This window comes from Odontesthes bonariensis, chromosome 2, assembly GCF_027942865.1.
Source record: "Odontesthes bonariensis isolate fOdoBon6 chromosome 2, fOdoBon6.hap1, whole genome shotgun sequence".
Lineage (NCBI taxonomy): Eukaryota > Metazoa > Chordata > Actinopteri > Atheriniformes > Atherinopsidae > Odontesthes > Odontesthes bonariensis.
The window spans coordinates 46753932-46770714 of record NC_134507.1 but is presented as its reverse complement, the minus strand read 5'-3'; the positions used below and the strand labels follow the sequence as shown (position 1 = coordinate 46770714).

The following is a 16783-nucleotide window of genomic DNA, read 5'->3' as shown; positions in this document are numbered from 1 at the left end:
GAATGTGTTTTGAGAATGAGAATGTGTTTAGAGTTCTGATAAAAAGTGTAAATGAGATCTGCAAATTGTGTTTTACCATGTGAAATGGTTTAAGGTATTGACAACAGACTGCACAATTAGCTAAATGAGTTCAGGCAACTGTGAACTTTGTTCAGCCAGTGGCTTTTAGTGTTTTAGCAATTGAGAAAAACTGTAAGTCTGAGAAAGTCTCAGGCTAAGAAAGTATCATTGAGAGAGATCAAGTTTTCCTATATTTTGGTGGTAAAATGATTATGGCATTAGGTTAAAGACATTTCTTTCTGAAGAATTTTATACTGTCTCCACTCTGTCAGTTAATTGCTCCACTGTAGTTCTGAGCACTCTGTTCTACAGAGATCCATCATAAACTCAGAATCAAACTGAATTTAAGTCTGAATATTAGTCCAACGTCTTCTGATGGTGTATCTAGCTGAAGGTATATGGAGAAAGACAGATTTTCACACTGAATGTGTTTGAGGAGGGTTTGAACATACCTTCAATTAATTTCAATTACACAAAGATGAATATGTTTTCAATAATGATAGTTTTTTCAAAATAGTTTTAATAATGTCCAGAAAGAATCAAGTCCAAAAAACATAGAGACAGAGATATTTTGAATATAATAATAATAATAATAATAATAACAATGGTGATAAAAATAAAACAGAAAAACAGGATCAGCATTCACACAATCAATATTAACAAAGAATTGTATGAACTGGTCAGTGCAGTGAGTTCAGTCACTGTTCAGACACAAACACACTCCCTGTAGTACCCAGTGGGAGATGTGCACAGTGGTGAACAGGTCTGCCTCAAAAACCAGCCCCACACTCATTGCATTCCTCCGCAAGGAAGTGGTGTACACTGGTGTTCTCAGTGTATCCTAAGGTACAAAACACAAGAAAAAACAATTAGGGGAAAATATCTAAATAGCAGATTATAATAAAGTACAGAGGTGCTCAGTGGCTGTTGTCCACACCTGTAACCTAAGGCGGCGCGTCTCAATAGGGATCACTTTGAGAATGGGCAGTTCAACAACCAAGTTTTTTGGTTTACTCCTCACCAGGCAGCCCTTCTCAATGTCCCACTCTGCTCCCTCCAGATACAGGCCAGACACAAAGCAGCCTGCGGGCAATAAAAACAATAGTCCTCAAACCTACTCACCAAACATACTGCAGCATATTGATGAATGCCATTTCATCACCTTGTTTGGGTTTGTCACTGACTTCCTCCTCACTGCGATACTGAGTCACTTCTGTGTAGAGTGTAGACAGATCCAGAGGCCAGCCATTCTTCCTGCATGCAGCTTGAACCATAGCAGTGAGGTAAGACTCTGGGATGTGCAGACCTGATAGCCACATAACTTTTGGCTCTCCCTTCTCCACCTGGTCCAAAGCACATGAAATACATCAGACATGCAGTTATATTCTCAATCATTTTTTAACTCTGTAGGTGCTTACCCAATCTCTATACTGTTCATAACGCCTTTTGAAATGGCTCATCCAGTTGGCGAGGGACTTCAGGGTGTCAGGTGCCAACTTCTTCCAAATGCCAGGAATGTGACCATTAAATAGGGCCTGAGCCACTTCATCCAACTCACTGCTCATACCCACCTCACCAGCCAAGGCCTGTGAGACATTATAGAGTGTCAACAAATCTAAACTGAAGTGAAGCACAAGAAAACCAAAACAGCTGTACGTTTTTGCCAATATCTGTTTTTTTTCCCTCTGCCCACGCCCCACCTCACCCTCTGCAACTCAGCCAAAGACAGCTGCATGCGAACCATGAGGTTGTTGAAGCGCTCTAGCTCTTGCAGCAGAACCACAGAGGTTGGAGAGATGTCTGTGCCAAACGTCTTACGGATCACATCCATGTCGAATAACTCGGGCAGCTTGTTCTGAATGTCTTGTGCCACCTGGCTGATGTGCTCATCACGACTAATACTTCCACCAGATTCACCTGAAGCAAGGAGCCAAGGAGGAGAAAGCACTTGGCAGTATTAAGACGAGAGAGTAAAGCAGGTATTCTACAAAATAAGAGAGCAGCCTGTAATTCTAAAGAGCAGAGGATATTAATTCTAGAGAGGTTTTCTGACTCAGAATCCAAAGAGGAAGTCAGAAAACAACTAAATATATTATTCGGCTTCTATCAGTTACAATTATTACAGTTTAAAGATGCCAAATCATACCTGTTTGTGGCTGAAGGTCTATTAAGTGAGTCCACATCTCTTTTGTTTCTTGAGTATAGTATCCTATCTCAGCATTGGCATGAAGTCCAAGTACCTCTGGTGTGTTTGCCAGTGGCATGCTGTCAATTTCATCTGGAACACATGTGAGGGGAAAGCTGTCAGTAAAGATGGAATATGAACTATTTTCTTTAACATGTATATGAGAGCTTAAGTAGTGAAAGCATTAACTGACCAACATATACATTCTTTGGACCAGATGAAGGGATTTTGTAATCTACGTCTTTGCTGATGAAGAAGTGGAACTGCCGGAAGGTGTGGAAGAGGAAGTCTCCAAGGTACTCATCCATGTAGACAGTCAGGATCCTGCGGTCAAAGCTATCTATTGCTCGTCCACCGTACATCACCTGATGACACATCACAGAATATATACGAAATTAACAGTTTTATCTAACATGATAATATAGCATATACAACAATACAACAATCTACAATATACAACGATCGATGTGAACTAACCTCTCCAATAAGGTATTTAAGACTTCCCCAGGGGATATTCCTGTTTCCTTGGTTGTGAGCTTTTGTTAAGTAGGTGTTCAGGATCTCCATACACACCTGTTAAGCACAGTTGCTATGTCAACTACTGAAGAGTGAAATGTGTCTGTAATCTTATCACCTAAACAGAACTTAACCACGTACAAAGAAGTCTGACTCGCTAAAGTCGTAGGGGACATTCCAGCCGATCTTTCCATACTTGCGCCTCTCTTGCACAACAGCATGGAAAAAGGCCAGCACATAGACCAGGCTGCCGAATACAGGGTGAGGGCATGCAGTCAACGTCCCATCTGAGATTTTAGAGTATGTCGCTCTCATGTTCAGCTTGAGACCATTGGGAGGCTCTGTCACTACCTGCACACAGAAGCAAAGTTCATGTAAATTAAATTCATTTCATTCTCTCTCTTAAGCTTTAGAACAATTCTTTGTCTTACAGAATGGGAAAATGTCGACAAACTGGCACAAGATTTCCTCAGTTGTCTTCTGATTTCACAAATGAATATCCACATTAAAACAATGACGGATTCCAGGAGACAACTATGCTAGTTTCCTTTTTGAATTTTTTTAAAACTCTTTATTTATAGTACAAAACATTGAACAATTACACATTCAAGGTCCGGGGGTGGTCAGTATTTTTGAAAGACAGAATATCATACACAACGCGTTAAAACAGTCTCACTCATTGGCCAAATAAGCATGCCATTTCTGCCATCGTTTTTCACCCAGATCTTTTTGGAGTCGGATTGAGTAAGTCATTTGCTCTAGGACATACAGTTGTTTTACAATATTAAAAAAAGTATCTGTAGTGGGGGCATTTTTCTGGAGCCAACATTTTGTGATGGCCTTTTTACTTGCTGCCAGCAAGACCCTAAGAAGATAATTGTCAGCTTTACTCAATCCATCCGCAATATTTCCAAGATAGAGAGTTATGAATGATACATTAATATTGAAACATAGAACCTTTGAAATGATTTGCCACTTCCCTCCAGAAAATCTGGATGGGGGGGGGGGGGGGCAAGACCAAAAAACATGGGCCTGATCAGCGAAGACCTCTCCACAGTCTCTCCAGCAGGCCAGTTGTGTGCCAGTCTGTTTGGACGTCTGCTTGGGAGTTATAAAGAAACGAATTAAGCTTCTCCAACCGAAGTCTCTCCAAGTCCAGGAGTTGGTGGAGGATGACCATTTCCCAGGCTTTCAGCCACATGTCCTCTGTTATTACTACGTTCAACTCTTTTTCCATCGATGTTTCATAGTCTGTATTGTCCTTATTCAGTGAGGTGATGCCGTGGTATAACTTGCTTATATGTCCTTTAATATTCCCAGAGTTGTATGCCTCCATAAATATATGAATAACCGCTGGTGGCTCTGCTGGGTTACCACTTTTCAGCTTTTTACTAAAATAATCACGAAACTATAAGTACCTGTAAAAGTTCCTCAGTTTTTCCTCGAGATAGCGCCAAGGAGCCGGGCTGGGCCACAGGCTCTGCAGGTGTGTTTTCCTTCACACCTGCAAATCATCTACCCTCATCAGAGTGAGGATAAGAGGAGGTGTCGGCCAGCAGTTCGATGCCAGAGTGTTTTACCGTCGTGGTAACTCTAGCCCGCTGTACCTGAACAGTCTATGTTTAATCTTCTTACTGAAGACTTTACTCCGTGTTCTCGTTCCCCGTTTCAGGTTTTCTCCTGTCGATGGTCAGTACTCGGTTCCAGCTAGTGATGGCAAAATGAGGCTTTTTGAAGCATTGAATAATTTTGAACCATTGTGTCATAAAGTGGTTCACTACCCGAAGCTTCATTCAATTCCCTTGGGTGACATCTACTGGCAGTAAGGATTGTTGCACCATTTGAAGCCCTGCGAATGTGATGCATATAATAACATGTATGTATGTGTGTTGTACATATGGGTTTGTAGAACCTCATTAAAGATAGAGTAATTTAACAAAGAAATAATAATTTGCCCTCTCCGGGTCGGGAATGAGATCCTTCCCCAAGTGGAGGAGTTCAAGTATCTCGGGGTCTTGTTCACGAGTGAGGGACGAATGGAGCAGGAGATTGACAGGCGGATCGGTGCGGCGTCTGCAGTGATGCGGGCTCTGCACCGGCCCGTCGTGGTGAAGAAGGGGAGCTGAGCCAGAAGGCCAAGCTCTCGATTTACCGGTCAATCTATGTTCCTACCCTCACCTATGGTCACGAGCTGTGGGTAGGGACCGAAAGAACGAGATCGCGAATACAAGCGGCCGAAATGAGTTTCCTCCGCAGGGTGTCTGGGCTCTCCCTTAGAGATAGGGTGAGAAGCTCGGTCATCCGGGAGGGGCTCGGAGTAGAACCGATGCTCCTCTGCATGGAGAGGAGTCAGATGAGGTGGCTCGGGCATCTGGTTAGGATGCCTCCTGGACGCCTCCCTGGTGAGGTGTTCCGGGCCCGTCCCACTGGGAGGAGGCCCCGGGGAAGACCCAGGACACGTTGGAGAGACTATGTTTCTCGGCTGGCCTGGGAACGCCTCGGGGTCCCCCCAGAAGAGCTGGAGGAAGTGGCCGGGGACAGGGACGTCTGGGTTTCTCTGCTCAAGCTGCTGCCCCCGCGACCCGACCCCCAGAGAAGCGGAAGATGATGGATGGATGGATGGATGTATGGATGGAATAATAATTTAAAAACAATGTGAAAATGTTTGGTTTGTCATTCATATTTTCTTTGGGAGTGTGCTTGGTGTAATAAAGAAGGTGCTTGTGTTACTTCAGTTTTTATTTAAGAAAAGTAGTTTTTGCACAGTAGAAGGACTCAAACGATTTCTTTTTTTTTTGAGTCAATTTCTCCAGCTTTGGAAAATACTCTGTCACAGGGAACAGAGGCTGGTGTGACAAGGAACTTTTTGGCTCGAAATATTCCCACACTTGGGAACGCTTCCTTGATGGTTACTCCATGACAGAATAATCCAAAACTCCGAATATCAAAAAACGAGAGCTGTTCGTGACGTATAATACGTGTAGAACGGGGACATGAACTGGGGCTTCAGCCATCTTGAATACACTGAATCGCGGCAAATGTTCAAAGCTCCGCACATCAACTCGAAGCAGTCAGCTGACTCGGTCTGAATGAAGCAGTGAAGTGGTTCAAACGTCATCAGTGACGTCACATGAAGCAAGCTCCGGCCCACTGCTTCACCATAACTACCCTGTCAAGTTTGAAGCGTGCTTCGGAGCTTCGGTGTTGGAGGTAACATCACTAGTTCCAGCTCTCTGGAAACCCTTATCACTTACCAGACTCTCTGTCCTCCTGGATAACTTCAACCATTGCTAGCAAGACTGGACTCCTCATACCTCACATTCACCTACAGAATCAGATTCGAACCTGATCCGCCCTCCAACGAGCTCCTTGGCCAGACCATCCTCCGTGACCATTTTCCTGGACTCCTCCTGGTACAGTTCACTCTTCATTTTCAACCATTCAGATCTCTCTCACCTCCAGCTGGCGGACAACAATCAATCTTCAAGTAAGCATCCATTTCAGTCCCTGTAACTGTTCTCCGATTTCCACTCACCTTTCAGAGCCTCCTACGCATACGTATCAGCCCTGGACTCTTGCCCCAGAGGATCTTCATCATTTGCACATTTCTTTATTATTGTAAATAAACCCTTTTGGCCAATTCTGTTCTTCCTGGAGAGTTTTTCTGCATGTGGGCCAGACAACTGCTCAAAACCATGACATATTCTCCATTCCCGCACAACCTAGCAGGGATTGTATAGGTGCATCTGTTAAAGATGGCTCCATAGTTTTCCATTTAGCTACATAAGAAGAATTACACCAATATACTAGAGATCTCAATTGGGCTGCCAAATGGTAATCCCTTAAAGATGGGAGGGTCTTGCTGCCCCTCTCCTCTGGAAGCTAAAGGCTGGAAAATTTAACCCTTGGTCTCTGTTTATTCCAAATGAATCGTGAAATGTATATTTTTTTCCATTCTCTAAATTGAGGGATTTCCACTGGTAACGATAGAAACAAATACAATATCCTAGGGAGTATATTCATCTTTATTGATCTAATACTGCTACCAAAGTCAAGAGGCAGCAGGCTCCACCCATCAAGGTCATCATATATTTTTTTTGTGAATACAGTTCTAATTATTATTGAATAATTGTGACATGTCTTTAGGCAAACTCACTCCCAGTTATTTAATATAGGATGAGTTCCAATTAAAACTATACATTGCATTGAGTTCTTCTGTCGGGGTGTAATTAAATATCGTAAACTGCTTTTTATGTATATTTAGGGCATATCCTGAATATTCCCCATAAGTTTCCAGCATTTTCATTAAGAGAGACAGGCCTGAATTAGAATCTTTTATTGTAAACAATACGTCGTCCGTGTACAGACTTACGGCACTAATTTTGTCTTTGTTAATCCGTTCGATGGCATGGAGGGCTCTTTTTATATTGTCTTGTGTTTGTCTATTCTTTATGAATCCTGTTTGGTCCTCATCTATTAACAAGGGCATTATAGGTTCCATTCTTTTTGCTAAAATGGTGGCATATAGTTTATAGTCTGAGTTCAAAACACTAATGGGTCTGTACCCTTTACAGTCCACTCTGTCCTTTCCTTCTTTGGGGATCACTGATATGAAGGCGTCTCTCCAAGAGGGAGGGAGAGAGCCTCCTTTTAGGATATAGTTAAATCTGGACTCCAACAAGGGGAGCAGGTGATCTTTCATTGACTTATACCATTCTGAAGGGAAGCCATCCGTGCCAGGTGATTTGTTGGTGTTCAAACTTGAGATGGCTTTACTTATTTCCTCCTTTTGTATTGGTGAGATGAGTTTATCATTAGCTTCTTTACCTAATGTGGAGAGATCTAAGGAGCTCAGAAATTCAGCAGTAGAGTGATTATTAACCTGTTCTGATTGAGAGTATAAAGATTTATAGTATCTTTCAAATGCTTTTTCTATACTATCCAAATTATTTGTAATTTTATTTGTTGTAGGGTCTCTAATCTTGTGGATCGTATTTTCTGCCTGTTGTTTTCTGAGCCTCCAAGCCAACATTTTTGCCGCTTTTGGGCCAGCCTCGTAATATCTTTGTTTCATGAACCTTATATTTTTCTCCACCTCAACTAATATTTGTTGTATAATAGGTGTATAAAGGTTCTTTATTTATTATATGTGTTTGTTCCAAATCTCTCTGTTTTTCCTGTAAACTAGTTAATTTTTGAGTTGCTGTCTTGGCTATAATCTTCCCCCTGAGAACAGCTTTAGCTGCGTCCCATAATATACTGGGGTTTACTTCTCCGTTATTATTGTCCTGCATGTATAATGCTAAGTCCTTTTCCATTGAACTTCTAAAGGTATGGTCCTTCAGCAAACCAGTATTAAGTCACCACAAAGTTTTTTGCTGACTCCCTTCTAACACCTCATCCTGACTGAACGCGAGCGATTGATAAAAAGTGATCAGAATGCGTACTTTTCAATCAGCCTGTCCTGACATGCCGCGAGCGATGCCGCTCCGTCCAGCGATGATGCCGACCCCTTACAAAATCGCCCGCACTGTCTCTATTTGGACGTCATTTCGCAGCGGCGTCCCGTTCTTATTGGTTGAAATGAACACGCTGCTTCTTGTTGACAAGCTAGTTAGCAACAGGTCAGCAGCACTCAGGGAATAATGGACTAGGAGAAGTTGATCTTTACCTTGGAACAGCACCCAATGGTTTATGACCCCAAACACCCCTACCACAAAGATCTGAACCGAAGGGAGGCCGTATGGGCGGCAATCACCAGAGAACTCGGTGTTTCAAGTGAGTACTTTCTGAACCAATAGAATCACTACCGACATAATCATCAAGCTGCATATCAGTACACCCTCGTGAAATTTCGTCGTCGTATCGCGTCAGTTTCGCTCACTCGCTTTCAGTCAGGATGAGGTGTTAGTGTAAAGTTAGAAAAATCCCTGAGTGGTCTGAAAGATCCCTCTGACCTATTCTGCAGTATTTCAGCCTATGCAGATCTTTGTTATACATGAAAAAATAGTCATTCCTTGAGTGGGCTGAGTGTCTTGCAGAATAAAAGGTATATCCTGGGGCTGATCCATTCAAAGCCCGCCATACATCAATAAGTCCCAGGTCTTTAAGTACTCTGTTAAAATCAATTTTCATGTTTCAATCAAATTCTTCCTTCTTATTCTATTGGTTGTATCTAAAGAAGGGTTCAGAAGTATATAAAAATCTCCTGTAATCAGATTCATCATGATGTAATCAGTTCAAACATCTTTTTGAAAAACGTTATATTGCTCCCAGGGGGGGCATAACAAATTAAGTAATGTTAGCTCTTTTTGGTCCATTTTCCCCTTTACCAAAACAAATCTGCCCCCTCTGTCATTAATTTGAGAGATTAATTCGAATTTAACAGCATTTGAAATCAATATAGCTACTCCCCTTCTTTTTCCTTTCTTATATGATGAGAAAAAAGTATTTCTAAAACCCATCTTTTTAAGTTTTCCATGTTCAACATCTGAAAGGTGTGTCTCCTGCCAAAAAGCCACATTTATCTTTTCCCTTTTTATTTTAGCTATCATTTTGCTTCTTTTGACCAGGTTATTCAGCCCTTTTACATTCAAAGATAGTATGTTATAGTGTTGGTAATGCATCTGTCTTACACTTGAAACATTTTTCTTGTAACACCCCGGACCAATGGTAATAAACAAAACAGTATAGAACAGATGAACATGAGGAACTCTGTAGAACAGTGAACTGAACTTCCATCAGGAAAGCTGTCATGTTGCTTTAGACAGTGAGGGGGTTGGCCACAAGGTGGGGCCCTCAGTAGTGGAAAAAAGGAGTTTGGTGGCTCTGCCTTTTGCCCGTGGGCATCAGCCTGTATTTTTACTACACATAATTATTATAAGATGATGGGGGAATTAAATATCTCACTCATCCCTTGCTGTGGCTCCTGATTCTGTTCTGCGATAGTCCTTCAGCTTCTCTCGGATCTGCTCCTGGAATCGGTGCTTTTCTCCCCCGGGTCGGGCCTCAGTTGTCTCCCAGGGTAGAAGCCCACCGTGTATCCTCCCCGCCGCAGGTCTTCTGCTGCTTGTGTGGCGCTGTTATACATTACAGGGCCCGTTTCGAAAAGAGCACGCAATCTTGTCAGTGGGGTCTGGAAACGTACGCCATTATCCCGTAGTGTTTTCTTGATGGGTATATATTCCTTCCTTTTGTTCTGCACCTCTGTTGCATAATCATGATCACAATACACCCGTTTGTTCTGGACACGGAGCTCTTTTTTCCGGGCGGCGTGAGGGATCTTTTCTTTCACAGAGAACTGGAGGAATCGAACTACCATAGAGCGTGGCGGGGCGCTCGGCTGTGGTTTCGGTGCCATTGAGCGGTGTGCGCGCTCAATCCCCGGGCCAAGGTCGAGGTCGTTCACCAGCTCTGTCTTGATGAAGTCTTCAATAAAAGTCACTGCAGACGTGCCCTCGGCGTTCTCGGGGATGCCATAAATCCTGATATTATTACGTCTGGAGCGCCCTTCCAGATCGGTCACCTTTTCTTGTAGCGCCCGCTGTTTAGGGAGCAGCTGGGTGAGGGTATCTTTGACTCCGATGTGCCATCTTTCCATGTAGATCACGTTTTCCTCCATCTTTCCTATACGTTTCACTGCCCCTTCAATTTGACCTGTTACATCTCGTATTTTCCGGTCTACTTCTGATACAAATTCGTCCCTTTGTTTTTTAGTATCTTCCCTGAAGCACGTGCGGAAGTCTGAGAGATCTTTTTTCAGTTCAGCCTGGAGCGTTGCCATCCCCGTAGTCATAACTCCACTCATCACTGTGTGGATTGAGTCCAAAGTTTCGATGTGGCCTCCATCTTGTTTTGGGGTTTCGCTAGCTTCAGCCTCCCTCTCGGGTTCTCTTTCAGGGTTATTAAGTAGTCTGTATCCTCCTTTCTTGCCTTTGTCCCCATCCATCTTCGAAGCGAAATGTATTTGTTTGTTTGTGTATAGTATTGATGAGTAAAGATGATTGAATTTAAGGCTGAGCTTTAAGGAGCTCAGTTACTATGCTGCCATGCCGTGTAGCGCGCCACCAGAAGCCCTATGCTAGTTTCCTTAAAAATGTTTTAAATGCAGCAATTTCATAACGCATACAATGCAGAAGATGAAGAGAAAGTGTGTTTCACCTTTAGAGACTTTTGCAGAATGCCAATGGGAAAATCCTTAATGGGGTTAGTAGTGATCCACAAGCGGAAGTTGGGGTTGGGTTTGGTGATTCTCTCCAAGGACTTTTCCAATTCCTTTAGCCACTTCACAAGCAGGTGACAGTTCTGTAGCATCAACCACTGACCACGAGACACTGCCTTCTCCAACAACTCTAGTGCCACCTTTATCACAAGTAGAAAACCATTACCTAAACTTTTTCAATTTCTTTGCTATTTAGTGTGATTACTTATCAAAATCTATGATAATTACACATACACTTCATAGTTGCAAAGTGGAAAGAAGCCTTACATACCTTCTCTTGGCCTTGGCCCATTGCAAGGAACTTGAACTTGCTGCCTCCAAAGCCTGACGACTCAGCCAGTTTCTGGAGGTCACTGGCCGGGTCAGAGCCAGCGCTCAGGATGAAGACAATGGGGGAGAAAGGAGTGCTTTGTTCATGAATTGCAGCAAAGCTTATCACTGGGGGCTGTACATATCTGAGCAAAAAAACAGGGAAAAACATGAAAAACTCAAAGTTTAATTAATTTTTGTTTGAATAATTATACACGTGTACACTGGATAAAGTTGTTGTGTTTAAACAAGTTAACCTCATCACTCAAGGACAGTATATTCAGAACTGTGCAAAGGATTTAAGCTGTTAGATTCTTATCCTTCACACATCACCATCTGAGAAAGTGTCCAAGTTATAGTCAGTCGGCAGTCTGTTAGTAACCTCAAACATACAGCCAAAGTGTTAAAGAGCTATGCTAAGGAACATGTTCGGTTGTGCAAAACATTAATTTAGTTCTAGTTCCATCACTACGCATTAAAACATAAAAAACGATAATTTCAATAAATGAAGCTGTATCAAGCTAAAACTGAAAATCATATAGAGTGTGAACATAAACACTGAACTGAAAATTAAACACTATCTTAATCCCAATTTTCCTATGGCTCCATTCCCATTTGGCAACCAAACACTTAATTACCTTTCAGTGTCTAAGGTCACGCTCCAAACAGTTTGCTCACACCAAAGGCAATGGACATATGTATGATTTGCTATGATTGGTATCTGGTAAACTTAAAATGATTAAGCAAAAATATCAACTGAAAGAGGAACAAAAGGCATTTTGGAAAATAAAGACATAAACAATCGACAATAAACAACCGAACAATACTCAGAACATTGAGGTCACAAAATCCACAAATGGATTAGACCAAAATGTTTAGAAAATGTCTAGTTGAGAACAACAAACCAGCCAAGTAACATGTGCACAAAACATAGTGTTGTTTCAAAGGTTGAGGGTGGCCACATTTCTGATCAGATTTATGTGTTATTTCTGTTTTATCAGCAAATTTGTACTAATAAATATAAATTTCTCAAAGAGCCAGAAAACCAAACCAAACATTTTCCACAAAATGCTGTTAGCATCGTGTCCTGCCTCCTGTGTAATGTAAACAAAATTTCTGCACCCTCTCCCTTGACTTCCACCTGTGAGAGCACAAAATTCCTGGCTATATAGCAGCATTCCTGTATATAGCAGCACCAACAGCCAAAAAAGTCTGGACTAAACTTTTCTTTAAAAATGTGTTACGGTAAGAAATTGGCTTTAAAGAAGGCAAGGAACGCTGTTTTGAAAGATTGTTTGGCAGCGCATCACAGCACAACAAGTTGACTTGTATAAAAGAACACATTTAAACTGTCTCACTTCTCGCCCATGGTTACAGTGACATAGTCGGTCACAGCTCTGAAGACTCTGTCAACACGGAAACAGCGCAGCAACAGTAGCTTCTGAAAGGCTGACAGGTTCTCCTTATATTTCAAGGGAAATGGAACCTGTTCTGGTGCATCCAAGTCACACCACTGAGAGGGAAAAAGGAGAGTTAAACTCAGTTGATCTGGTAACAATCTTGCAGTGGTTTCTGTCTGCGTTTTCTGTCACTTACAAATTTCCAGTCCGTTAAATTTTTTTCAATGTCGTCAGGCAGAGAGCCAAACTGATCAGGAAAGAGCTCAGCGAGTTTCACTATATCCTCCCAGCCCTGGTCAGGAAGCCAGTCACAAGGCTTTTTGCGTTGGCTTTTTTCCAGAGATAGATCACCTATATACACGTGAGGTGGGAAAACATGAAAAGTTACTTTGAGCATTGTTTATGTTCATATGTTTGAGCCCGCCTGTGATTATCGTTATGAACATGGATCATTCAAATGAGGTGAACTTTAGATATCTCACCCTTGATAAAGAACTCCAACTCCTCCTGAGGCACCCTCCCCTCTGCTTGCTCAATCTTAATGGTCATGTTGAAGGAGAAGAGCAACTTGTTTCTCTCAAACAGCCCTAAGGATATGCATTCAGAGTGATCAAACCTATAATCAAATTACATGGATTGCATTAAATTCAATTGCTCTACCCAAATTATTTTACCTGTGCAGCCATAGTTATACACGCTGTATGTGAGAGTGTTTATGATGTTCTCGAGTCTTTGGTGAAGGTCTGTGTCAGGCAGAGATTTTTGCAGAGAAAAATTAAACACTTCCAGGTATGAGGCGAGCGAGTACTGGTACATGCTGCTAACCAGAGCCATGTCTGTCAGTACAAAGAACAGAATAGCACCACGCTTGGCTGCAGGTCGGTAGCCATCTCTGAGTTTATCAATGTCCATTGATGTCTTCTGAGCCAACTTTAGTTTCTCAAATACCTGATAATCCCAACATCAGACAGAAAGAAATTGGTTTAGTTACCGCAGTAAAACTGCTACTCTGACATGAGCTAATTAATACTAGACTCAGCCAAACTTACCTCACTGGCTTTTGACTTTGTTTCTTCCAGAGTGTCAACAAGCTCTGTGTTATCCAGCATATTGCCTTTAAATGTGGCCATCTCTCTGAGCAATGAGTCTCCAAGATTTTTCAGCAGCTTCTTATTGTCACTTGTCTCTTGGATTAAACGCTCACGCTGTTCCTCCAGCTCCTTCTTCTCAAAGCCCATTATAACACTGAGAAGCTGGTCTTCCAGGCCCTTCAGGGTCACTGAATGTAATACAGAACCAATACTTAGACACAGGCAAACCATTCAGTATCCGTTGTTCACAAAATACAGACATAATCTATGGTTGCTATGCTTCAGGTCTTACCGGTATAGTTAATGACCATGGCTTTTCCAAACACTGATGGAGAATATTTGGGGTTCGCCAATTTAGTGTTGAGGTAGAGCTTAAAGCTGGGATCATAGTCCACCTCCTTGTCACCAAGCATGATGACCTGTCTGCCCTCTGCTCCTTTTACATTTTTCTCCAGAACATTGTCAATAACAGGGTCAATGTATTCGTCCACATCTTGAAAAAGGAATGGATAACCACATTTAATGGCCATCTCGAGTTGTTTCAGGAAGTCTGGATCATTGAAAGATGAGACCTGAAGGAAAAATGGTGATTACTCTTCAAAGAAACGCTCTTAACTTTGGAAAAAATGTGTAAACGACGTGCGTAAATGATGAATGCTACCGTATTTAAGTGCACGTGCACTAGGATGGTAAATTTGCATACTCCACGCACAAAATAATACCATATAAGGCTACGCTTCAATTTCAATTCAATTCAATTCATTTTTATTTATATAGCGCCAAATACAACAAATGTCATCTCAAGGCACTTAGATAGTAAGTCCAATTCAAGCCAATTGGAATTCAATTAATTAATAATAATCATAATTCATAAAATAATCCAATTTGTTCATATAGAGCCAATTCAAAAACAATTTCCTAGCTAAGAAAACCAACAGATTGCACTGAAAACTTTTTGTTTTTCGGTCCAATCTCCCGGCCTGAGCGTGCCTGAGGCGACTGTGGAGAGAAACGACTCCCTTTTAACAGGAAGAAACCTCTGGCAGAACCAGACTCAGGAAGGGTGGCCATCCACCTCGACCAGCTGGGGTTTGAGAAGACAGAAAGGGGGGGACAACAAACACTGTAACACCATTCAAAGGATATCTGTTGGAACAGGGAAACACGAGTTAATGACCACAATAATATCACATATACATAAAGAGAGTAAAGTGAGGAAAGGTGTGACAGATGAGGCCCCCCAGCAGTCTAGGCCTATAGCAGCTTAACTATGGGATGTTTCAGGATTACCTGAGCCATCCCTATTCAAGGTAAACACAAGAAACTTGTGCTAAAAAATAAATAATAAAATAAAGGACCAGACTCAGTGAGTAATTCCCTATACTCCCTATATAGATCTGCTCCTCACACCACAACAATCATCTTTTTACAGCCACAAGCTACCTCAGCCTCTCACCAACTGCACACCAGTCACAGCGGGGTGGGGATGCAAACCCTGGTTCGGGTAGGGGGAGAAATAAGAGGTAAGATAAGCGGGAATGGGATTCAAACCCTGGTTCGGGTAGGGGGTAATGAAAGTATAGAGGGTGCCAGAGGTGGAGGCAGGACAAGACACACTAGCAGACACACTATCAGATTCAACAGACCTAACTATAAGCTTTATAAAAAAGGAAAGTTTTAAGCCTGGTCTTAAAAGTGGAAAGGGTGTCTGCTTCCCGGACATTTACTGGCAGCTTATTCCACAAGAGAGGGGCCTGATAACTGAAGGCTCTGCCTCCCATTCTACTTTTAGAAACTCTGGGAACCTCAAGTAAACCTGCAGTTTGGGAACGAAGTGCTCTGTTAGGAAAATATCTTACAATGAGATCTTTAAGATATGATGGAGCTCGGTCATTAAGAGCTTTATATGTAAGGAGAAGAATCTTAAATTCTATTCTGAATTTAACAGGGAGCCAATGAAGAGAAGCTAAAATTGGAGAAATATGATCTCTGCTGTTAGTTCTCATCAAAACTCTGGCTGCAGCATTTTGGATCAACTGAAGGCTTTTCAGAGAATATGTGGGACAGCCCAATAATAAAGAATTACAGTAGTCCAATCTTGAAGTAACAAATGCATGAATTAGTTTTTCTGCATCACTCTGAGACAAGATGTTCCTGATTTTAACAATATTACGAAGGTGAAAGAAGGCAGTCCTAGAAACCTGTTTTATATGCGAGTCAAATGATAAGTTCTGGTCAAAAATAACTCCAAGGTTCCTCACTGTAGAACTAGAAGCCAAGGAAATACCATCTAGAGTAACTATATAGCTAGACAATTTCTCCCTGAAACGCTCAGGTCCAAAGATAACGACTTCAGTTTTGTCTGAATTTAGAAGCAGACAGTTCTGAGTCGTCCAGGTCTTTATGTCTTTAAGACATGCTTGTAGTCTGACCAACCTATTGGGTTCATCTGGTTTTATAGATAAGTACAGCTGAGTATCATCAGCATAGCAATGGAAATTTATGCCATGCTGTCTAATAATGTTACCTAATGGAAGCATGTATAAAGTGAAAAGAATCGGTCCAAGCACAGAACCCTGAGGAACTCCATGACTTACTCTGGTGTGTGAGGAAGATTCTTCATTTACAAGAACAAACTGAAATCTATCAGATAAATATGACTTAAACCAGCCTAATGCAGTTCCTTTAATCCCAATAACATGTTCAAGTCTGTGTAATAAGATACTGTGATCGACCGTATCAAATGCAGCACTGAGATCCAACAGGACAAGCACAGACACAAGTCCGCTATCAGAGGCTAAGAGGAGATCATTGGTAACTTTCAGCAGTGCAGTTTCTGTGCTATGATGCACTCTGAATCCTGACTGAAACTCTTCAAACAGATTATTTCTGTGTAAGTGATCACAAAGCTGAGCTGCAACTATTTTTTCAAGAACTTTAGACATAAAAGGAAGATTGGATATAGGTCTATAATGAGCCAACACTTCTGAATCAAGAGTAG

General features: G+C 41.9%; 1 protein-coding gene across 1 annotated transcript in view; it reads right to left on the bottom strand.

Moving 5' to 3' along the window:
* Window positions 1-597: 597 nt before the first annotated feature.
* The window catches only part of dnah10 (dynein axonemal heavy chain 10), a 93501-nt gene continuing 77315 nt past the window's right edge, over window positions 598-16783 (bottom strand). Inside the window, exons 62-78 of the mRNA XM_075473144.1 lie at window positions 14075-14354; window positions 13741-13970; window positions 13366-13639; window positions 13174-13278; window positions 12888-13042; window positions 12650-12804; window positions 11254-11437; window positions 10922-11122; window positions 2903-3112; window positions 2723-2818; window positions 2439-2610; window positions 2207-2338; window positions 1766-1977; window positions 1479-1646; window positions 1223-1403; window positions 998-1143; window positions 598-901 (exon numbers count right to left, since the gene is read on the bottom strand). Coding sequence (XP_075329259.1) covers window positions 755-901; window positions 998-1143; window positions 1223-1403; window positions 1479-1646; window positions 1766-1977; window positions 2207-2338; window positions 2439-2610; window positions 2723-2818; window positions 2903-3112; window positions 10922-11122; window positions 11254-11437; window positions 12650-12804; window positions 12888-13042; window positions 13174-13278; window positions 13366-13639; window positions 13741-13970; window positions 14075-14354 — 3048 coding nt within the window. The 3' untranslated portion in view covers window positions 598-754. The remainder of the gene's footprint in view (window positions 902-997; window positions 1144-1222; window positions 1404-1478; window positions 1647-1765; window positions 1978-2206; window positions 2339-2438; window positions 2611-2722; window positions 2819-2902; window positions 3113-10921; window positions 11123-11253; window positions 11438-12649; window positions 12805-12887; window positions 13043-13173; window positions 13279-13365; window positions 13640-13740; window positions 13971-14074; window positions 14355-16783) is intronic.